General features: G+C 43.1%; 1 protein-coding gene across 2 annotated transcripts in view; it reads right to left on the bottom strand.

The window, feature by feature from the left end:
- usp48 (ubiquitin specific peptidase 48) overlaps positions 1–24543 on the bottom strand; it is a 133010-nt gene that overhangs the window by 88271 nt on the left and 20196 nt on the right. For both annotated transcript variants that reach the window (XM_052039261.1, XM_052039262.1), the window contains exons 2-5: positions 19883–20003; positions 18275–18431; positions 13921–14048; positions 7305–7429 (exon numbers count right to left, since the gene is read on the bottom strand). In XM_052039261.1, coding sequence (XP_051895221.1) covers positions 7305–7429; positions 13921–14048; positions 18275–18431; positions 19883–20003 — 531 coding nt within the window. The remainder of the gene's footprint in view (positions 1–7304; positions 7430–13920; positions 14049–18274; positions 18432–19882; positions 20004–24543) is intronic.

Genomic DNA, 24543 nt, shown 5'->3' with positions numbered 1-24543 from the left:
CCTCTGACAGCCCTCCATACTGTCCACAACACCTCCAACCTTTGTGTCATCCGCAAACTTACTAACCCACCCCTCCACTTCCTCATCCAGGTCGTTTATAAAAAATCAGAGAGTAAGAGTTTGAAAGCCTAAGTGCAAAGCGTTTTGAAATGACAGTTCTTCGATTTTATAGGTATATACCTTGTTGTAAAATTCCACAAATTCATGCTGAAAGCACTTAGTCACTATGTGTCTAAAGTACTGGCAGACAACCATTTCAGAGGAAATCATCTTTGCATGCCTTACAGTAGGTTCTCACAAATCCAATACCCATATCGTAGGATCCAAGGAAATGTTACAAACTATCTCCATGAACCAAAACAGCCACATCAAAATAATTTGCCCACTCCCCTGGACTTAGAAAAAAACTACTGTACATTTTATTTAGTGAACTACGGTGCAGATACCAAATCAACAACATAGATATTGTTTACAAACTAAAATTAATAATAGGAAAACTAATGTGGAATATTATTTAATATTGTTGTGATTGTAAGTGCAACAAAGGCCCTTGCATTTACTTATTTCTTCTGAGCGACAAATGCAACTAAAAAACTGTAAACCTCAAAATTTACAAAAAACAAATATTAGTTCTCGACCATAACTCCCAGAGGGAGAGCTGGAGAATATTCCTTTTTACAGGATTGAATAAATTTCCTTCCAGAAGTTTCACATACTACGAGTGTAAGTTCCATGGAAAAAGATTGAGAAGCAAAGGTTCTGAAAAGAAGTGGATTAGAGCAAAGTCCAGATCAAAAACAGCATTATGTAAGGGAATGTAGATACTTCAGCTTCGAAATTAACATCAATTCTATTGTACTCTTAATCAAATAACAAGTAAAAGTGATAAATTATGAAAAACAGCATCGGGGTAGAAACATTTTATTGTTCATGTAATATTGCTATAAATGCATAAAGGGAAAAAAATTAAAAAAATTATTCCATTTTGAAGAGTGCAACGTACTGTGTACCATGAAAATCTGGCTGGGCATGACTCAAAGGTAAATATTTCAGATTATGAAGTTACTAGATAAGGAAAATGGAAAAGAATGAAAAAAAAGCAATACTGGCACTGTTACATCATTAGAGAGAAGATATCGAATAATGAGCTGCCAGTGGAAAGAGCAGAGGCAGATACAATTTAAAAGGCATTTGGACAGGTATTTAGATAGGAAAGTTGTAGAGGGATATGGGCCTAATGCAGGCAAATGGGATTAGTATTGATAGGCATCACGGTCAGCTTGAACGAGATAGGCCAGAAGCACCCATTTCTGTGCTGTACGATTCTATGATTCCAGTAAGAATAAGCAGCAGCAACAACTCTCTGGCACATTTGAGGAACAAGAAAAAAATATATATGGATATTCATTTACTTCCGAAGTGGAGTGCTAATTCATCAATGTGCGTTTCACCAAAGCTGATTCACAAATTTGCTGCTTTAGTTTGCATTCCCACACAAGAGCTCACATCACCAATCATGTCACCGTAGCACTTTGTCCTGTCTTCCAGTCTAATACTGCAATACCAATTTATCTAAATTGGCCCAGCAGAAAAGAGGGGACCTTCCCAGCTTATTCTAACTAAGCTTCAGAGTCCTCCTATGGTCAGGCATTAGGACGACTCATAACTGTGCAGCTAGTGTAGAAAGTTTTGTACCTCTGATATGCAAGCTTCTTTTAACACTTCATGATCTTCTTCACTCACTGTAATGATTGATTTGTTCCACCTGCATCTGCCAAGCATGCTAGAAAAAGGGTATATGCATATTGGATAGTCAAGCTCCTTTCAATGTACATATCACTACAGAATTTCTGGAGACATCTGCATTCCATATACTCACTGGAGCAGTAAGAACAGACTGCATCATTGTTCCAGACAATACTAAGCACCATCTAAGATTCTGGCACTGCAAGGTAGATTGGAGGGGTGGCTTGTTTCACAGAGACAGAACTGGTACTGGTAGACTGCAGTCAAGCCAGAGGTGAAGGAACGTTACTGTACCAGCTCCCCAGAGGAGAAAACACACAATTGCACTGCCCCAGGGGACTCACTCGAGGACCACAACAGGGCAGCAATGTGTTGTGATGCAGAAGCAAATACAAGGCTCAATGTCCAGCTTTCTTGACAGAATGCAAGAGATCGCAAAGAGTAAGGAAAAGTCCAATTCTAACCTTATGCAGGAGTTCATGCAGAGCCAAAAGCTCAATTTCCACTCTGTGTCAGCCATTGTGGATACTTCCATATTACAACAACTGATGGAGCAGTTTTCACAGAAGCACAGGTGGAGGCCCCTTAGGCTTCATGTCTCGGTGGAGTATCAGGCTGATGTAGTCAAAGCTTGGCTTATAGTCACCTGGGAGTAGGTTGTTGTCTTAAGAAAGCAGAGATCTTGCATGCAAGGAAATTGCTGTTTGCTGAGAGAAAATTGCTCTCATTTAGGAATAGAGAGAGCGCACACAGAAAAGACTGCTTTCTACTGGGAAAAGCTTGATATTCTGCACAAACAGAAAGCTCAATACAGATAGCAAACATCTGTATTCCAAGGCTTGGTTGTCAGTTTTGGCAAAGGTCTGGAGGATTCACGGTTGTGCAATTTAGGTCTCAGTCCAGTCCATAGGCACTGAAAAAAATGTGAGAGTGCTGCCCTCCCTCAGGATGTTGACTTTTACTGTTCCACTGTTGGCTCTCAGGTAATGCCCTCACCTCTGCCTCATTGCTAATTACTCCAAACTAAAGCTCCTTATGGCAAGGCACTGTAATTGGAAATTGGTCTTTCCAAGAAAAGAGCTGGTTGTGATCATCCATCATGGCCAGCTGCTGTCCCTCCAACTGCAAGGGAACACCTGTACAGCAGTTCATCAATCAAGCCTAACTGGAAGGCAATAACACAGGATAAGCACTGTGGTTGGTTATGAATGATATTGATGTCATGAGTTTCATTTTGATTTTATGATGCTTTTTAATTAAAGATCTTTCAATCATGCAAACATCAGGAATCCAATGGAAGGTAGAAATGGAGAAACTGTGGAGCCAAAGAAGAGACACAGATTAATCTATCCTGTAACGCTATCCCTCAATGTAGTTTTTAACCTGCAATCAAGTTGATTAAAGTTCACTAATGCCTAGACAACATGGAAGGACATTTAAAATGACACTGTACCAATTTTCCATTCTCTTTCATAACAGAGAAGCTGGTCTTGGGAATTATGTGGAATTCAGAAGGACAAGCGAAGAGAGCTCCCCAAAATTTTACTATCAAATTTCATCATACCACTTGAAAGGTGCACAGCAAATGTTGCTCATTGCAGCACTGAGGTACTGGTGTTGAATCAAGTTAAAGTCAGAGCAAGCTAATTGTTACATGGATATTGATATTTGAAGCTAGGGTTAATGTAGACTCTGCCTTCATTGCTGTAGCAAATAATCTAACCAATTGCTTGGTTTGTGAACATTTAATGCCCTTTAAAAAGAAAACGAAGCCTTATCAAGCAGATTATCTGTGCATCACTATAATACACTGAATCATCATGATACTGCAGCTCCTAACTGAGATGATTCCTCCTTCAATCTTTGTCAAATGATGATGCAGACAGCTTCTAATTTCAGTATTTGGTCTACCACGGCAAAGTCATCTGCACAGATAGATCAGTGTTCAGATTTGTTTACATTTTGTTTGCCTGTTGGTGTTATTAGCTCTGTATCAGCAGCACTTTAAGGTCACCCTTTAGTGAATACTCTGCTATAAAAATATATCGGTCCTGTAATCGACCAGACTCATTAAATTTGCTGTAAATTGATCTAAAATTTCCTGGCAACAATGTAAACAAGCATTGCACGTGGAATGACATCAAAAGAATTATTGGCACAGATGTATTTCATGACAGGAAGTGCTCAGCCTACTTTCTAGAATGGTGCAATGCAAGCTGAAAAAAATTCTTAATCACGTTTCACTATCGAAAATTGCATAGCAGCTTGCTTAAAACTTGTTTTAAAAGCATTGTGGTTATAACAAGGGACAATAGCTTACAAAGCCTGGAAAAAGCAAAACAGCTTCAGTGTTGAAGGCAGTAGATTTCAACCATATTTGAGAGTTTCTTAAACGACTATTTTCTTGAATTAAGAGGAGTGAATAATAAAGCTGAATTAGTCAACAATCTAAAAGGTGAGATTCCAGAGGTGGGATGGGGGATCATCAGCCCAGGTTTAGGGCAGGGAGACCTAATGAAAGTGGACAAATTCCAATTTTTTCAGAAATGCAATCAAAATACTATTTGGAAGCTTTACTAATATAATCAGAGTCATTCAGAATGGTAGCCACTGCTTCCAGATTAACCCCAGTTTCCGGCACTCTGACATTTCAAACACTCATCTTGATACTTCATAAATGCTGTGAAAGTACCTGCTTCCAGCAGCCTCTCAGGCAGCACACTCCGGATTTCAACCACCCTCTGGGTGAAAAAAACTCTTCCTCAAATCTCTCTTTTTCTACTCTCTTCACCTTAAACTTATGCCCTGTGGTCATAGAGGACTATGCTAATGTACAAACTTCTTCACTATCTACCCTATCTATGCCCCTCATAATGATGTATCTCTTTCAACCCCCTCACTTGCTCAAAGGAAAACAAACCCTAGTCTTTCCTCATTGCAGAAACTCTGCATCCCAAGCAACATTGCAGTGAATCTCCTCTGCACCTTCTCCAGTGCAACCACATTCTTCCTTTAGTCCGACTATAGTATACACAAAATAGTCCAGTTACAGCCTAAGCTGTGATCCTTTCCTACACCTCATCTATTCCCCACACCTCTGCTCTCATTCCTTCTCCTCCCAGTCAGAGCAAGGATTGAGTTTCCACTCCAACAGTCTCTGCATGCAACAGATTATCCTTCCCAATTTCCACTTGCTTTAATGAGATTCCACCGCCAGACACACCTTTCCCCTCCTCCCCTTCCAGCATTCCTTAGTCTGCTCTTCCAGCTCCTGCAACTATTGCCCTTCTTCCATGCAATTTCAGGAGGTCCCTTCCCACCATTCAAGAACCCAGACTCTGCACTTCTAATCTAGTAAACTGGGTATGATGCACACAATATGGTCTCCTATACATTGGAAAAACCAAAAACAGATTGGGTGACCACCTTGCAAAGTACCTGCATTTAGTCTGCAGAGCCAACCCCTAACTTTCCGTTCCTTGCCACCCACTCCCTGTCTGTGGCCTCCCTGCATTGTTATAAAACTCAATACAAGCTTGAGGAACAGCATCGCATCTTATTCAAAAGAAAAAAAATAGTAGCAATTGCACAGACTGAGAAAGGCAAAATGTATACTAAATGATACAAAGAAAACCGAAACAACAATATCAAGGAATATCAAGCTATACCTAAAAGATTTTATAACACTAGAAAAGACGAGAAAGAATAATGGGGGTTCCCAAGACAGATTTGGATATTATTATTGCAGATTCAGTAAATATGCTAGATCAGAAAGCAAGTTGTGAACAGGACATATGGAGGCTGCAAAAGGTGATACAAATATGTCAAGTGAGTAGGTAAAGATCTGGCAAATTGATTATATTGTAGCAAAAAGTGAAGAAGTCCATTTTGGCAGGAAAAGTTAAAAAAGATGCATATTATCTAAATAGCGAGATAGCTGAGCTCTGAGACACAGAAGGATGTGGGCATTCCAATGCATGATTTGCAGAAGGCTAGTTTATGTAGGTACAGTAATTAGAAAAGCTAACAGAATGTTAGCATTTATTGCTAGAGGAACTGTATACAAAAGTAGAGAGGTTATGCTTCAGTTCTACAGGGCATTGGTGAAAACACATCAGGAATACTTTGTATAATATTGGGCTCCTTAATTATGAAAGTTAATGTATTAAAAGCTGCTCAGAGCAGGTTTACTTGAATATTACCCAAAATGAGTGGGTTGAGGAAACATCTGACAGACTACACATGCACCTGCTGGAGTTAAGAAGAGTGAGAGGCAACTTGATAGAAACATATGAGATCCTGGGGTGTCTTAAGATGTGGAGGTAGAGAGGATTCTTCCTCTTCTGGGAGGATTGAGAACTAGAGATCACCATTTAAAATTAAGGGGTAAAACAGAGATGAGATAAAACTTTACCTTTCAGATGGTTATAAATCTTTGAAGCTCTCTTTCTCAAAAGGCAATGGAAGCAGGAATCTTTGAATATTTTTAAGGCAGCAATGCATAAATACTTGTTAGGAAAGAGGTTGAAAGCGTGCCACAGGCAGACAGGAATATGGAGTTGAGGTTATAATCACCATCAATCATGACCTTATTTAAATAGTGGAGTAAGCTTGAGAGGCTGACAGGTCTACTCCCACTCCTAATTTATAAGCATGTTTACATTGGAACAGTTGACCATAGGCTGCATCAAAGAGGTAAATTTAAATAAGAACCTTGAAGGGAAGTGGAGAGAGGTGGACACATTTTGGGATTCAGTTCCAGAGCTTAGGGCCTGAGCAGCTGAACAGGTTAATAATGAAGATGTAGAAAATAATGGCACCATAGATAAATGGATTTCCAGGACCTGATAACTTACCTTAGGTTTTTGAAAGAAAACGTGAGGCTACCTACGTGCAAGACTTAAGTAGATCAGTTAATTTCAGCTGTCATCTCTAAAACATCAAGCACCAAAGTGACATTTTTATTGTGTACCTCAGATAGCCCTGAGGTTTGCCTGGTGTTAATATTCTGCAGGAGGTGGGTGTGAGACAATAAGCACACTGAAACAGTCCTATACCACAAAAATCACATTCTTGGATTGAAGTATTTGAAACCAGCCAAGCTCATTGGTCAAAAGATGTGCACTTCCGGCAAAGTGCGGAAATGTCACCAGTTTCTCTCAGTGCTTTTTTCCTGCTATTTCCTTACTCTTATTTATGCACAGTGGCACAGTTCAGTCCTGACCATCTATCTGTGCGGAGTTTGCATGTTCTCACCACATAGGTTTCCTCCCACATCTCAAAGACACACAGGTTGGTAGGTTAATTGCCACTGTAGGTAAGTGGTTGAGTCTGGGGGGAGTTGATGACAACATGGTTCCCAATGATTGCTAGGACACAGGGAAAAATTAGTGTGGGGAATGGGATTGTTCTGTGAGCAGGCATGTACTCAATGGGCCGAATGGCCTCCTATTTCATAGGGAATAATGGAACATAGGGATATATTTACACTAACGTGAAAAATTCAAAGAACATTTTCAGGACAACCCAAGTTAAGCAATATATTCTTGTTCACTTACACTGTGACATACGCATACTGTCCACAGAATTGTTGCTGGATAATATTCTGTACATCTGGATTGTTCTGTTTTGATAATGTATCTTCTAATAATGACATAAAAAGCTTGGAAAATTCTTGGGCATCCTGTAGACATAATTACAATAGATTAAAATATTTAGCAATTCAGTTATTAAAGAAGGTCTTCCTAGCTACTATACATAGTTAGTCAAGACCTGAATAAATTCTGGAATTTAAGAAATGGCAAAAAACAATACAATCATTCCCAATTGTAATCACATAATTATTCATTTAATCTTAAAACCATAAATAGCATATCACAATTTAATAAACAAAAATAGAAAATGCTAAAAATAGGTCAGGTTGCATCTGTAGCAGGAGATACAGGAAACATTAGAAATAAACAAAATTTCATTTAATAAAGTCGCGAATAGTTGAACACAATTACAAATTTCTAAACCACATCACGGCAAAGGTCCCCTTGAAAACCAGTTTGGGCCCTCAGGGTTTAGGCAGCATAATAGTTAAGATACTAAACTCATCTCCAGAGGTCTGAGGATATATGCTTTTAAGTTAACATCCATGGTAGCTGTGAAATTTGCATTCAAGCATTAAATAAATCAGGAATAAAGCACAAGTATCAATAAAGGTGACCATGAAGATATCGGATTGCTTCACTAATATCCTTCAGGAATGAAAGCTGCCATGCTTACCCAGGGTGCCCAATGTGTGATTGTAGACACACAGCAATGCAGCAGATCCCTAACTGCTCTCGGAAGTAGCTTAAGAACCCACTCTGTCCAGGGGCAATTGAGGACAGGCAGTAAGTGAACGTTCCATGAACAAATGAGAACCTAAATAACTTCCTTGAATTTAGTCTAGCAACTGTCTCTGCCAAATAACTTCAAATGCTTTCCTAAAATTATAACAATTCTTATTATAATTTCACAAAGTTCTTTAAATTTTAATCTAGAAAATTTAGCAATAGAAATTTATAAAAAAGTGTTTAATTGTCCATAAAACACTGGTTTGCTACTTTGTTAAGCTGCTACATTCAGATATTTCAATTAATACACACTAATTCAGGATCAACTGATAACTCAGAAATTTCTGGCAAATTTTTACAAGCTCTTCCACATTTTGACTTTCCAGCCCCAAAGATATGGTCCTCATCATGATCCATCACCCAAATATTCCTTTGCTTGCAAGCTCACCATAATGAATTTGAAACTCAATGTGTCATTTCCATACCTGCTACTGCAATCTTCATATTTACTCACTTATCAGAGACCCCCTTATCATGTCAATCATTTTCGTTCCCTACTATCACGAGGATTGAGTTAAAAACCCATAAATAATACTTTGCACTAGTCTCAACCCTGACGTGCCAAGGAATACAGAAAGGGAGCAATTGTTGTTAAGTGCAACTATCCTTGAATGTATATTACCGATCAAATACAGTATATCAACCCATCAGTTCTGCTCAGCTTCCTCACTAAGTTGCCTACTGACAATATTTTGATTTCATGATCATTTAGGTTTATTTCTATAACCAGACTGTAGTATACGTTGTAGCGTCTAGCTACACACTACGAAATGAAGACACGGAGTCGCTGGTTTGAAATCAGAAGTCGAATGAATGACAGGGGCGCGGTGTGCCTTTAATATCCAAAAACTTCCCACGCTACAGTTCCCGCGTTGACGTCACGCGCGGGTCACCTGACCTTCCCACACGGGGACTTTCTTTGACGATGGAGGAGGAGGGCCCCGCACCATCTTGGATCGGGGCCTCCGGCGACGTTCGTGATGTCGGGAGCCGGTTCGATGCTGGTGCGGTGAATCGCTACATAACCCATGCCCCCCCCCCCCCCCCCCACCCCCAAGAACCGGCGATACCGTCGCGAAAACCAGAATTAAATAAACTACGACTTGGGTGGCCTGCCCCTGTGTCATGCTCGCTGGACCACCACGGGTTGGTCCAAGTCTAAATGAGCCGGCTTCAGCCAGTCAGTTGTCAAAACCTCCTTGCACCCCCCAATGTCCAGCACGAACGTAGACCCATTGTTCTTGACGACCCGGAATGGCCCTTCATACGGCTGCTGCAGCGGTGTTCAGTGCGCGCCCCTCCTGATGAAGACAAACTTACAGTCTCGGAGGGAAGTCGGCATACGGGTCGGGGCCCGTCCGTGCCACGAGGTGGGTATCGGGGCCAGGTTTCCAAGCCACTCGCGCAGCCGGTCAAGCGCTGCAGCAGGTTCTTCCTCTGGCCCCCAAGGGGCAGGTAGGAACTCGCCCGGGATGACTAAGGGCATTCCGTAGACCATCTCCGCAGATGAGGCATGCAGGTCCTCTTCTGGCGCAATGTGTATCCCCAGCAAGACCCAGGGGAGTTCGTCCACCCAGTTGGGCCCCTTAAGGCGGGCCATGAGTGCCGACTTCAGGTGTCGATGGAACCTCTCCATCAGCCCATTGGATTGCAGGTGATAGGCGGTGGTGAAGTGGATCTGGGAACCCCACAAGTCAGTGACGGCGGCAGACCACAGGCCGGAGGTGAATTGAGCTCCCCTGTCTGAGGTGATATGTGCCGGGACACTGAAACGGGCTACCCAAGTTGACAAAAGGGCCCGTGCGCAGGACTGGGTGGAGGTGTCTGCGAGGGGAATGGCTTCAGGCCAGTGGGTAAAATGGTCAACAATCGTGAGGAGGTACAGCACTCCTCGGGAGACTCGGAGGGGGCCAACTAGGTTGACATGGACATGGTCGAACCTCCGGCGGGTAGGTTTAAAATCCTGCAGGGGGGCCTTGACGTGCTGCTGTACTTTCGAGGTTTGGCAGGCTGTGCAGGACCAGGCCCATTTGGAAACCTGTTTACGCAGGCCATCCGAGACGAACTTGTCAGATGGGTGTGCGAGGCCGTGGATGGAATCAAACACCCGTCGACACCAGGCCGCTGGGACGATGGGGCGGGGTCTACCTGTGGAGATATCGCAGAGCAGGGTGCGCTCACCGGAGCCTACCAGTAGGTCTTGCAGTTGCAGGCCTGAGACTGCGGTGCGATAGCTGGGCATCTCCACGTCCGTTCGCTGTGCCTCCGCCAAGGTGCCAAAGTCCACCCCGGGACAAAACTTGGATGGTGGGCCGTGACAGTGCATCTGCAACCACGTTCCCTTTCCCTGACAGATGGCAGACATCAGTGGTGTACCCTGTAATGTACGACAAGTGCCGCTGCTGCCGTGCTGACCAGGGATCTAAGACCTTGTTGAAAGCGAAGGTCAACGGCTTGTGGTCAGTGAAAGCTGTAAACAGCCTGCCATCCAAGAAGTATCGGAAGTGTCTGATGGCCAGGTACAACGCCAACAGCTCGCGGTCGAAGGCGCTATATTTGAGCTCTGGCGGTCGAAGGTGCCTGCTGAAGAACGCCAGCGGTTGCCAACGCCCTTCGATAAGCTGCTCTAGAACGCCTCCGACCGCTGTGCTGGAGGCGTCGACCATGAGGGCAGTCGGGATGTCTATACGAGGATGCACCAACATGAGCGCGTCCGCCAAGGCCTTCTTGGTTTTGACAAACGTGGTGTGAGCCTCTTCTGACCAAACAATGCCTTTGCTTCCGCCCGACAGGAGAGCAAACAACGGGCGCATGATGAGGTCCGTGGATGGTACGAACCGGTGATAAAATTTTACCATACCAAGGAATTCCTGCAGGCCCTTGATGGAGATGGGTCTGGCGAAATGGCAGATGGCATCGACCTTTGCAGGCAGGGGCGTGGTGCCGTGTTTGTCGATCCGATGGCCCAGGAAATCGATTGTCTCAAGCCCGAACTGGCATTTGGCTGGGTTGATGGTCAGGCCGAACTCCCTCAGGCGAGAAAAGAGTTGGCGGAAGTGCGTGAAATGTTCCTGGCGGCTGCTGCTGGCGATCAAGATGACGTCGAGGTATATGAAGACGAAGTCAAGCTCGCGCCCGACCGCATCCATCAGTCGTTGGAAGGACTGAGCAGCGTTCTTGAGGCCAAAGGGCATCCGGACAAATTCAAAGAGGCCGAAAGGTGTGATCAGCGCCGTCTTTGGAATGTTGTCCGGATGCACCGGAATCTGGTGATGCCCGCGGACGAGGTCGACCTTGGAAAAAATGGACTGCCCGTGCAGGTTGGCAGCAAGGTCCTGAATATGTGGCACGGGGTACTGGTCCAGGGTAGTAATGTCGTTCAGAAGTCGGTAATCGCCGCAGGGTCGCCAGCCTCCGGCTGCTTTGGCGACCACATGTAGTGGAGAGGCCCATGGGCTGTCCGACCTGCGGATGATCCCCAACTCCTCCATTCTTTTGAATTTCTCTTTCGCGAGGTGGAGCTTGTCCGGGGGTAGCCGCTGGGCGCGGGCGTGGAGGGGAGGGCCCTGGGTGGGGATGTGATGTTGGACGCTGTGCTTGGGCAAGGTGGAGGAGTACTGGGGCATTAGTACAGATGGGAACTCTGCCAGGATCCTGGCAAACTCATTGGTCGCTGTGGTGACGGAGTCAAGGTGTGGGGCCGGTAGCTTGGCCTCACCCAATGAGAACGTTTGGAAGGTCCTGGCATGTACCAAACGCTTACCCCGCAGGTCAACCAGCAGACTGTTGGCGCGGAGGAAGTCTGCCCCGAGGAGTGGTTGCGCGACGGCGGCCAGGATGAACTTCCAAGTAAAGTTGCAGGTGCCGAACTGGAGGTGCACCAAACGGGTGCCAAAAGTCCGGATGGCGCTGCCGTTGGCAGCTCTGAGGACGAGTCCTGGTGTGCATTTGTGAGTCTCGTGGCTGTTGGGAGGCATGATGCTGACTTTGGCTCCGGTGTCCACCAGGAACCGACCTTCGGAACGCCTGTCCCACACATGCAAGAGGCTACCCAGGTGGCCAGCCGCCATAGCCATCAGCGGCAGCTGGCCCTGGCGTTTCCCGGAAACCTGCATGGTGGCCGGTACCTGCGGGTGTCAGCGCCCCACCGCTGGTGGTAGAAACACCATTGGTCGGTCAGTGTCTCAGACCTGGTGGCGGGTGAGGTACGTTTGATTGCCGGGTCCGGCCTGCTGGGCCGCTGGGTACGTGGCGTGGTAATGCGCTCGACGGATGCCCCGCTCTCCTTTTTCGCCCACCGAAGGACATCCGCCCGGGCAGCCACCTTCCGGGGGTCGCTGAAATCAGCATCCGCCAGGAGCAGGTAGATGTCATGGGGTAACTGCTCCAGAAAGGCCTGGTCAAACATCAGGCAGGGTTTGTGGCCGTCTGCCAGGGCCAACATCTCGTTTGTGAGCGCAGAGGGGGGTCTGTCACCCAACCCATCAAGGTGAAGGAGGCGGGAGGCCTGTTCGCGTTGGGAAAGTCCAAAAGTCTCGAGAAGGAGGGGCTTGAACTTATCGTACTTCTCCTCCTCCGGGGCGCCTGGATGAAGTCCTCGACCTGGGCTGCGGTGTCTTGGTCGAGAGCACTCACCATGTAATAGTACTTGGTGTCATCCCTGGTGATCTGGCGAATCTGGAACTGGGCCTCGGCCTGGTCGAACCAGACATGAGGCCTGAGGGTCCAGAAGGTGGGCAGTTTAAGGGCTACTGCCTGTACCTCTTGTTGTACAGACATTATGGGTCCAAAAACGTTTGGGCCCGTTGGGGTCACCAATGTAGTGGCTAGCTACACATTATGAAATGAAGACACGGAGGAGTCGCTGGTTTGAAATCAGAAGTCGAATGAACGACAGGGGCGCGGTGTGCCTTTAATATCCGAAAACTTCCCACGCTACAGTTCCCATGCTGGCGTCACACGCGGGTCACCTGACCTTCCTGTGCGCAGGCTTTCTTCGACGATGGAGAAGAAGGAGGGCCCCGCACCATCTTGGATCGGGGCCTCCGGCGATGTTCGCAATGTCGGGAGCCGGTTCGATGCCGGTGCAGTGAGTCGCTACAACGTCTCCATTTTTTCAAAATAGTAGGACCACATTGTTTGAAGAGAAAATCCATAAATAAATCATAAATAGACCTCCAAAAATAAACCACAAATTCATCTTCCAGAAGTGCTGAATAAATATTTTCAAATTTACGAAAACTCAGAAACTCATTCATTACACACGAGGACATCATACATGCAGTAAAATTGTTGCTCTTGCCAATGTGCAAGTCAAGGATATCAAAGAGAGTCACTGCCATCTTGGCCTCTATAACATGACTGTTGTGTTGGTGGGAAGTTGTATATTCAGTTACTGATGGAACATTCTTAGCCCCTCCCTCTGGACTCATTTTTTTAAAAATTCTTTCAGATGCTAACAAATACACGTGCAACTGCAGTTTTCCAGAATTTCTAAGTTTCTTTTTTTATTAAGAAGGCTGTTGGATTACACTTTGTTTTTTCCGCTCATTGCTACACTAGAATGATGCTTTAGGTTCCTATAGCATGCAACACAAATCCATGATGCAAGCAGGAAATATCCAACAACTTGGAATCCAGATCAGAAAATGACAATCAATTACCTAAAAAATATCACCAACAGAAGGACTTGGTAAAGATTAATTTGTTTCTTTTTAAGAATGCTTACTAATAATTTGGAAATCATACAAAATCCGGGGATAATATATCTTAACTAATCACTTCTACTTACCTGCTGCTGTCCTGTATCCAGACCCAATGCTTTTACAAATCCAGAAGGATCAATATATCGTCTATTGCTGCTTTGAAGCAAAGCAAACAAGTACTGTAGGTGCTCACAGATGGATTGTGGCTCAAACTCTGAGATAAAAACACACAACAGTAAATAATGTTTTAGAAAATAACTATTTGTTTGCAATACAATGCTTATTGCATGCTATGTATCTTCTAAGCCAGCACATAGAGAAATCCAGTCTCAGTGATTGCCTCTGTAGATGCAAACAGATAAATCTTACTTCCCAGGTCATCTGTGCTGAATCAGAACATTTTCACTGACTGGACAAACTCTACCTCTTTTTTTAAATTTATTTATTTTTGGGATCGAAGCCTCACTGCCAAGACCAGCATTTATTACCCATCCCAAACTGCCCTTTAGGTGGTGGTGGTGAACCAACTTCCTGAACCACTGCTGTCCATCTGGTAATGAAGTCCTACAGCACAGAAGCAGACTCTTTGGTTTACCATGTTCATGCCAACCATCAGCTGTGGATCTGTACTAATTACATTTACCAGCACTTGGTCCATTATCACCAATGAATTGGTGATTCAAATGCTTGTCCAAATGTTGTGAGAGTACCTGCCTTCACCATCCACTGAAACAGTGCATTCCAGATTCCAACCACCCTCTAGGTGAAAAAAAGTCTTCCTCATATCCCCTCTAAACCTCTTACCCCTTATCCTAAACCTACGCCCTCTAGCTTCAGATACCTCTGCTATGGGGAAAAGCTTCCTACCATCTACACCTCATATAATTTATGTACCTATGACAGGTCTCCCTTTGGCTTCCTTCCTTCCTTCTATGAAAAGCAAATCCAGTTTCAAACCTGAAACACTCCATTCCACACAATATCCTGGTGAATCTCCTCTGTACTCTTTCCAGTGCAGTAGTACGGTGACCAGAACTGTACACAGTACTCCAGTTGTGGCCTAACCAATGTTTTATGAAGTTGCTCTTATATTCTATGCCCAGCAATGAAGGCAGGTATCCTATATGCCTTCTTCATCTACCTGTGCTGCCACCTTCGGGGATCTCTGGTCTTCTACATCAAGTCTCTCCCTAGGGCCCCAATATTCACTGTATGTGTCCTACCCTTATTAGTCATCCCAAAGTGCATCACCTCACACTTAACAGGGTTAAATTCCATCTGCCATTGCTCTGTCCATCTTATCAACTAATCAATACCATTCTGTAGCCTATAACTATCAACACCACCACTGATTTTCATGTCATCTGAAAACTTACTAATCACACCTTCTACATATTCACATTGTTAATGTATATGACAAACACTAAAGGTCCCAGTACAGATTCCTGGAGCACACCATTAGCCACAGGCTTCCAAATGCAAAAACAACCCTCCACCACCACCCTCTACCTCTTACTACCAAGCTAATTTAAGACTCAATTTGCAACTTGCCCTGGATCCCCTGGGCTCTTAGAGTTCAGACCAGTCTCCATGTGGGTCTTGCAAAAGTTCTGACTCAAGTCCATGTAGACCACATCAACCACATTGTCCTCATCAATGTATTTTGCTACCCTCTGAAAAATTCAATCAAATTGATCATACAGGATCCTTGCCTAATAATAACCATGCTTTATTTACCCCAGCCTTTACAAATGCAGATTAATCCTGTCCCTCAGAACTTTTTCCAAAAATTTCCCTTCCATTGACATTTGACTCACAGGCCTGTAATTACCTGGCTTACCTCATCTACCCTTCTTGAATAAAGTACCACTTTTGCTGTCCTCCAGTTATCTGGTACTTAACCTGTGGCCAGCAAAAAAAATTAAATATTTCTGACAGGGCCCCAGCAATCTCCTCCCTGGCATCCAGTAGCAGCCTGGGATACATCTCATAAGAGTTATAAGATTTATCCACCTTTAAGCCTGCTAAAATATCCAAAATATCCTCCTTTTTAATGATAACATGTTCTGGAATTTTACCTCTCCTCCTCCCTGAATTCTCCTACTACAATGTCTTTTGGCTTGAGACCCTGATTCAAGCCGAAATGTCAAACTTTTACCTTCACAGATGCTACGTGACCCTCTGATTTCCTCCAACAATTTCTTTTTTTTTACTATTGCCAAGTCTTGGTCTTATGATATTGACCCCGGCCTTCTCCTGATTTGGGATCTTAATTTCCTGACCATCCTTATCCCTTTTCATAACTACCTTTAAATTTAGAGAAATGGTTACTATAGCCAAAATGCTCTCACCCTGACAGTCCAACTGCTTGCTTAGCCACCTTCCCTCGGATTAGGTGCAGTAGTACCCCCTTGTCTAGTGGAGCTATCTACATACAGGCTCAAATAGCTCTCCTAGCTGCACTTTAAAAATTCCACCCTCTCTAAACCTTCTGCACTAAAGCAAGCTCAGTTAATATTGTGGAAGCTGAAATCCGCTACTGGTATAATCCCGTTATTCTTACATCTCTCTGCAGTTTGGCTACAAACCTTCTCCTGCTAATTTGTTAGGAGGCCTCTAGCAAATACTCAGCAAAGTAAATCACCCCCTTTCTGTTCATAAGCTCTGGCTGTGATACAAATAACACAGTATTTCCATGTTCTGATCACTCTGCCTTAGTGATCAGACTCCTTGCACTAAATTGGATACATTTTTGTCTAGCATTCCTCCTGTGTGCCTTATCATGCCCACGCCTGTTCTGCCCTCTGAATTGATCTAGTTTTCCTTTTATATTTGACTGCACCACCCCCACAACTGTACATCTATTCGGTGCCCGAAGATGCTCTGATAGTTTTAATGGGTAGGGAGTGCCAGAATTTAGACCCAATGACAATGAAGGACAATGCTGAATAGCCTAAAAATTTCATTCCCATCTTTATCTATTGTGTTGGATAATAATCCTTGTTTTAGAAAAACTTCCACATTGTCTGCTTGGTTGGTATTCTCAGCAGCAAATTGTTGCTCGCTCCATCCACACAAATGAGGGATCTTTCCTTGTATCACAGCAGTTTTGACTTGAGCACAACCCTGAGGGTGGTGGCGAGGTGCAAGTTCAGCTTTTGGGGGCATAATTGTGCATCCTTAGGAGTTAAAAATATCGTACTTACCATAAGGCTGAGTATTCATTACTTGGAAAGTTCATCACTACCCTCAAATGAAAAGGCGAGTGGCAATTATTCATCTACTGAAGTTCTCTTTTTATAAATGAAATATGGTAACTCTAAAGAATGGCCCAAAATAGAATATCAGCAGAAAGAAGGGTCCATGCTGCAATGGGACGGATATCTTGTATCACTAAATCTGACAAAAGCTCCAAAACTATAAGACCATGTGATCATTAAAAGCAAATTCAAAAGGAATTTGGACCAATTAATTGGATGGATCTAAATGTCAATTGATGCTATGAAGAACCTTGCCACGTTTGACAAAGGGAAAATAATAGAAAGAAATGTGGATAGAGTTAGATGACGTATGGAGGAGGAGATTTACATTGGGCATTAACGCTACAGGGACAAGACAGATCAAAAGGCTCAGTTTGTAGTAAAAAGCATATTACCAAAAGACAGAGATTTTCAGGGATGTGTGCAAAGAGCGTTTGAGTAAGATTTTCCAGTCTGGTATAGATCACATTATCTGTCATACCTGCTCAGTCATGCCACCTCTTCAAGGAGACAACAAACTATTTGAAATGATCCAGAGCAAGATGAACTGGGGCTTGGTGTTAAAAATTATCACCAACCGTGTCTTTTCAAAGCCACACTTTTTAGTTAAGTTTCACAGCAAAGGTCAATTTCAAATGTCTGCATGCAATGAGTTTTCGCATGCAATGAGTTTTCACATTCAATGAGTTTTCACATTCAATGAACAAGAGGGTATCAGTGAAGGAAATTACAGACCTATGTCATGACCTCAATATACTTTATTATAAGTGACCCTACTGATAGTTTCTATCTTTATAAGTGCAAAGACGAAACATTCATTTCCCTGGCCAAGAGAGTAAAAAAAGTGGCTTCAAATTAAGACCATCCACACTGCTCCTAAAATCAATTTCATATTCATATTCAATCCCTCTCCACATAACTTGACTGAGATCAAATACTCAAACAAGTACTTCAGCACAAGACACTGAGGTAACATTTTCCACATCTGCTTATTTTAAATCAGCAATGAAAATTAACAAAGAGGATCCCACAGATGAAATTCTAGATAAATTTGTCTGGAGGACTCTTATTACTGAATTGCACATGGATCATCCTCAGAAGACTAAAATATAAATGAAAATATCAGAGGCTATTACACTACAATTTAATTGAAGTTTGCTTAGTTTTCCTTAATACTCACCTGCATCTTCCTCAATCCCTTCTCCTATCCCTGTCTCCTTTCGAGGACTATGGCAGAGATACAGTGCTTGTCGCAGTTCAAGGTTATGAAACCAAACCTGAAGCAGGGTGTTGACATAACAAGTAGCTCCAAGATTAGTTAGGCCCACAAACGTATTCTTAAGAGAAAGAAAAACAATTTGAATTAAGAGTGTTCTTTTATAATCAACTAAAATATTCAAGGTTTCTAAAATTGCCAAGCTACAGAGCTTACAAGACACTTTTCAGACACTTTACAGTTCAGCTGATCCTGTCAAAGTAATAAAGACTTAAGGACAGAACTCATGAGATGTATGCTTACAAGGAATGAAAATGCAGTGTAAGATCTCACTTAACACTTTATTTGCAGTATTGTCCAATATGGGAGCAAAAAACAGCTAATTGTATTTGTTTGGTAAGTAAAACGAATCAAACTTTTGGCATGTGATCTCAATAAAGTCATAGAGTTATAGAGCCAGAAACATTTGCCTGCACTTGCCCCATATCCCTCTAAACCTTCATGTACTTACCAACATAGAACATGCACTTATAATCTAAAAGTTTGTGCACTTAGTGTTGGTAAAAGCAGAATATGCAAGTATTTGTTAATTTTTAAGCATTTCAACTCAAATAGTGCTAAATGTTGAAGACAGATATGAAGAACATTTAACCCTATTGTGAGAGCATATACTTTTTTAAAACTATACTTAACACACATCTTAGATGGGGCAGCTATAGTCATAAGTGCATTTAGTCAGCAGTTGTTAATGAACAATGCTTTATAAATAAGATATGCCCTTTGCAGCTAAAACATATCCAGCAACATTTGGTCACCTTATTCTTCACCAAACTATAAAAATAGAAAAGCAGTGCATCTCCAAGAGAGCCTGAAATCTCTTGCATATATTCAGCAAAACTTTAAAAAATCTGTTAGAAGAAATATGGCTCCAAGCCCTTTGGAATCTTCACCAATAGCCACTTGCACAAATCCAGGCAACATATTAAAAGTACTCAAAAATATTCAGATTTTGGCATATAGGCCTGCCAATTCAGGTTTATTGTCACGTACATAATGAAAAACTTGCTAGCAGCAGCATCACAGGCACATAGGTTCAGAAAACACAAACACCATTTCATGCTGTCATTAATTACACCTGCCTGCTCAAGGAAGTTTCTAGTTATTGGTAGGAAAGCAAGGTACCTGCTAAAAATTACTAATTTATGAAGAAATTGACTACTGCAGAACAATGAGGTTAGTGAATCATGTTGGTTTATATTCTTAAACTACTTTCAGATATTTTAAATCAGATTACATTACAATTTCTTATTTTCTTGAACAAACTTATTTTCAACTGTATTAATAAAATTGCACACAAGTGACCCCACTTACAGAATATTTTAAATGGTAAAAAAAAATTCTAAAGCCTATTATACAGCCTGATGGAAGATTCTAGGTTTGTGATTATATAAGTTATTTTGAGCAGAAGTCAAAATCATCAATTCAGTTTGAGAAAACATCCTGCATAATTCTGAGCACAACTTGTGGTAATTTTGCACTAATCTTTCTCCAAAATGCACTATATTTACTCACCTTGCATCTCCTTTCAGAGTTGGGGTCATCAATGTTGTGGAAGCTATTTTCATCAATTTCCCCCAGCCATACATGTTCACCAAGACCCACTAAGCAGTTGGGATTGCCTCTACAGTTGCGTCTACATTGGAAAAGCAAACATAAAATGAAAACTGAGTGAATCTTGCAGACAATTATTAAAACACAGTTTTAGCAAGAAAACATTATGATCCAATCATCTAATCTTAAATTCCAGAAGCTAAAATGGAGTCTTGTTCATGAGGATCAGGGAGGAAGGTCAGGATGGGTGAAAGAATGGTGAAATATGGATGGAGAAACAACTGGAGTTTCCATTCCCAATCCCGATCCAATGACCTATTCTATCTATCATTAAATCAGTCCACCTCCAACACTGCACAAAACCCCTAACTGTCCACAGCCGCGCCCCCCCCCTCCCCACCCCACCCATTCACCATCCTCCACTTCTCAGGTCTGCAGCTCAGTCTCTGATTCAATGTGTAGTTAGCCTCCTGATAATCTTACCTAATATGTGGCCAGTCTCTGGTCCACTCCAACCCTCTCCCAGCCAAATACTAGAATGTTGGCCCCAATCCCATGCAAAACGCTGAGCTCCAAGGCCCTTGCCACTACCACGTACTAGTCCAATCACATCCCTCCACATCACCCAAGTGCTGTGCTACTTCGTCCCAGCACCCCCTCGTAAGCGCCAGTCCATCCCTTTAATTTCCTACCTCCTTCCTCCAAATTTGGATCAAACCCTCATCTTTATTTCACAGACAACTGCTGGAATGCTGTCCATTAATGCAGGTATGTTCCTGATCACAGGCTTTCTGTCAACCAGAAAATGGCTTATTTATGCCTGCTCTGTTTTCTGTTAGCCAGCCAACTTTCTATCCACACCAATACGTTAATTCCTCTACCATGAGCTTACATATAACATTCCAGATTTCTCCATTGTGGCCCTTGAGTATGTCCTGACCCAGTTACAGGTTAGATCTGCCAAGAGGGGGCAGTGTATACAGTCAGGAGGGATTAGCCCTGGGAGTGCACAACATTGACTTTAGGTTCCATGAACTCTCATAGCCAGAACTCAAACATGGGCAAGGAAACCTCCTCCGGATTACAACTCCCCCTCAGCCAATGAGTCGGTGCACTACCTTGTTGAATATTTGGTAGAAGCATTGAAAGTAGTAAGACCACAGAATGTACTCTGGGTATGGGAATTTCAAAGCCAATCACTAGAAGAACTATTAATATTAATTACAAATCAGGCTGGGCTCACTTTGAAGGGCATAGCTCGAAGAATAGAAATGCAGCAGATGGTAAGTGAATCAACACAAGGATAACATACTTGACCTCATCCTCACCAACCTATCCTGTTCAGATACATTTGACCATAAAAATGGATCTAATCAACAATTTGCAGCCCTGTTACATCCAGTTGTGAATGGTGGTGCACAATTGGTTTGGAGGTGGTCCAAGAACATCCGTACCTTCAGTGATGGTGGGGGTTAGTATGGAAATGCCAAAGACATGGTTGAAGCATTCGCAAGCATATTCAGCTGATAGTATCAAATGGATCATCCATTTTTGCTTCATGCCAAGATCCTTATCATCACAAATGCCAGCTTTCAAGCCAATCTGATTTGCTCCATGGGATATCAAGTAACAGCTAATAGTTCTGAATACAACAAAGACTATATGACCAGACACCTCCTGGCTGTAGTACTGAAGACTTTCATTTCAAATCCAGCTGCACCTCAAGGCAAGCTGTTCCAGTACAGTTCAACACTGGTATTGGACTGACATTGTAAAAGAATACCTGTATATATCCTGTCCATAAAAGAAGACAAATCCAATCCATGTTATAAATACTTAGTCTACTCCCAATCATCAGTAAGTTGATAGGAGGCACTTGCCACATGCTAGCATCAATAAACTTGCTCACCCATCCTCATTTTTGGCTTCACCAGAATCACCCAGTTGGAGACATCATTACATGGATGAAAGTGACTGTCCTTGACAGCAAACCATCATTTGACTGAGTGGAGCACCAAAGAGCCCTGCTAAAACTGAAGCCATTAGGCATCAAGAGGAAAGCATTACAATGGCTGGATTCATATCTTCCATAACAGAAGATGACTATGTTGAATATCCCAGCCCAAGATTAACATTGCAGGAATTCCTCAAGGCAGTGCCCTTGACCAACAATTTCAATTGCTTTATCAATGCATCTTCTAACATAGGGTCAGAACTGCATCATGGAAGTAGCAAGGCATGGATAATATTCAGGCACGGGCTGCTAAGTGGCACGTTACATTTGTACCACAGGAGTGTCAAGCAACGACCATTTCTAATAAGAGACCTTTAGACCTACCCTTAACATTACTATCACAGAATTCCCCACAATTAACATCCTGAGCAAGGACTACCATTGACCAGAAATTCGAATGAAGCAAGCACACATAAATACTGTGACTACAAGAGCAGATCAGAGGCTGGGTCTCCTGTAAGGAATGACTCACCTCTTGACATCCCAAGGCCTTTCTACCATCTACAAGGCACAAGTCAGAAGCATAATGGAATGCTCCCCACTTTCCTGGATGACAAAAGTGCCAACAATACAAGAAGCCTTTCAAGACACCATTCAAGACAAAACAGCCCACTTCTTTAGCACCCCAACCACACCCTAAAGACGAATTTCCTCAACCACCAGCATTCCATGGGTACAGTTTGCACCATACAATCATACAGAATGGAAACAGGCCCTTTAGCCATCAAGCCTACACTGATCCTTATTTTATACCTCCCACATTCATGTCAACTTCCCCCCAGATTCTACCACAAACCTACACACTACTGGCAATCTATAGTGGCAATTAGCCTACCAACTCAGGTCTTTGGGATGTGGAAGGAAAATGGAGCACCGAGAGCAAACCCATAGTCACAGGGAAAATCTGCAAACTCTACACAGAATGCACTGGAGGCCAGGATAGAGCCCTGGTCACTGGAGTTGAGAGGCAGCAGCTCAACCAACTGCATCACTGTGCCACCCAGTTACTTGCCTGGGCTATTCTGTTTGTGCCTTGGAAACCTGAACCACCAAGGACAATAGCCACGTTAATTGAAGGATTCCCTCCAAATTTCTTTTAAACATTGTAATTGTACCCACCTCTACCAATTCCTCTGCCAACTAACCCAATAAACCCACCACCCACTGTATGAGAAACTTGCCTTTCAGGTCCCCTTTAAATCTTTCCCCTCCCACCTTAAACCTATGCCATCTAGTTTTAGATTCCCCTGCACTGGAAAGAGACTGTGACCATCCACCTTACGTATACCCCTCGTGATTTTATAAATCTCTATCAGGTTACCCTTCAGCTTCCTTCCCTCAATTGAAAAGAGTCCCAGCCTAATTAGTCTCTCCCTATAACTCAAGCCCTCCAGTCCCAGCTATATCTTTGTGAATCTTTTCTGCACCCGCTCCAGCTTAATCACATCCTCCCTATAGTATGGTGATCAGAATGACACACAACATTCCAGGTGCAGTCTCACCAACATCTTGTACAGCTGTAACATGGCGCGTTAACTCTTGTACTCAATGCCCAGTCCATTCAAGGCAAGCACGTCAAACGCCGCCTTCACCACCTTATCAATCTGTGTCACCACTTTCAGGGAACTATGTATACTTTCTGTTGTGCAATGCTGCCCAGGGCCCTGTCATTGACTGTGCAAGTCCTACCTTGATTTAACTTCTCAATTCGTCTCTGAATTGGGCTAAGAGTAAAGAGAGAATAACATTTGTCCCAACTTGTTTTCTGTACCCCACAATTGGAATGTGAGGTCAACTGCTGGAGGAAATTAAGCAGTAAATGGCAGGACCCCTAGGAGCTGCAATGTACAGAAAAATGTGTACATCTATAGCTTCCTGAAAGTGACAACACAGTGGATAGAGTGCTAAAGGAGGCACACAGCATGCTTCCCTTCATCTGTCAGGGCACTGAGTATGAAAGTTGGTAAGTTGCGGAAACTTTGGTTAGGCCACATTTGGAGCATTGAGTGCAGTTCTGTTCACCACACTATAGCAAGGTAACAGCTTTGGAAAGGGTACAGAAGATTTTCACCTGGATGTTGCCTGGATTAGAGTGAATTAGCTATGGGGAGAGGTTGGACAAACTTGAATTGTGTTCTTTGGAGCGTCAAAGACTGAGAGGCAACTTGATCGAAGTATAAAATTAGGAGAGGCGTAGATAGAGTAGACAGAGTCTTTTTCCCAGGGCAGAAATGTCAAATACTAGATTGCATAGCTTTAAAGGTGAGGGGGGAAAGTTTAAAGGTTTACAAGTTTTTGTTTTACACAGAGAGTGGTGTGCCTGCAATGTGCTGTCAGTGGAGGTAGTGGAAGTAGATACAATAGCAATGTTTAAGAGGCATTTAGATTAGCACATAAACAGGCAGGGAAGAGGGAGAAACAGAGAAAAGATGGAATCAGGTTAGATTGGCATCCTGCTCCGTGCAGCCGTGTTGGGCCAAAGGGCCAGTTCCTGTGCTGTACTATGTTCTATGATAGTCACACAGTTTCAGCAACCATAACTGCTTTGATCAAAGTACTCTCACAAGGTCATTAACTGTTGTTGGATCAAATGAAAAATGCATACTTG

The sequence above is a fragment of the Pristis pectinata genome, chromosome 26, assembly GCF_009764475.1.
Source record: "Pristis pectinata isolate sPriPec2 chromosome 26, sPriPec2.1.pri, whole genome shotgun sequence".
Taxonomy (NCBI): Eukaryota; Metazoa; Chordata; class Chondrichthyes; order Rhinopristiformes; family Pristidae; genus Pristis; species Pristis pectinata.
The sequence above is the reverse complement of the archived record's forward strand: the minus strand, read 5'-3'. Positions and strand labels throughout refer to the sequence as shown.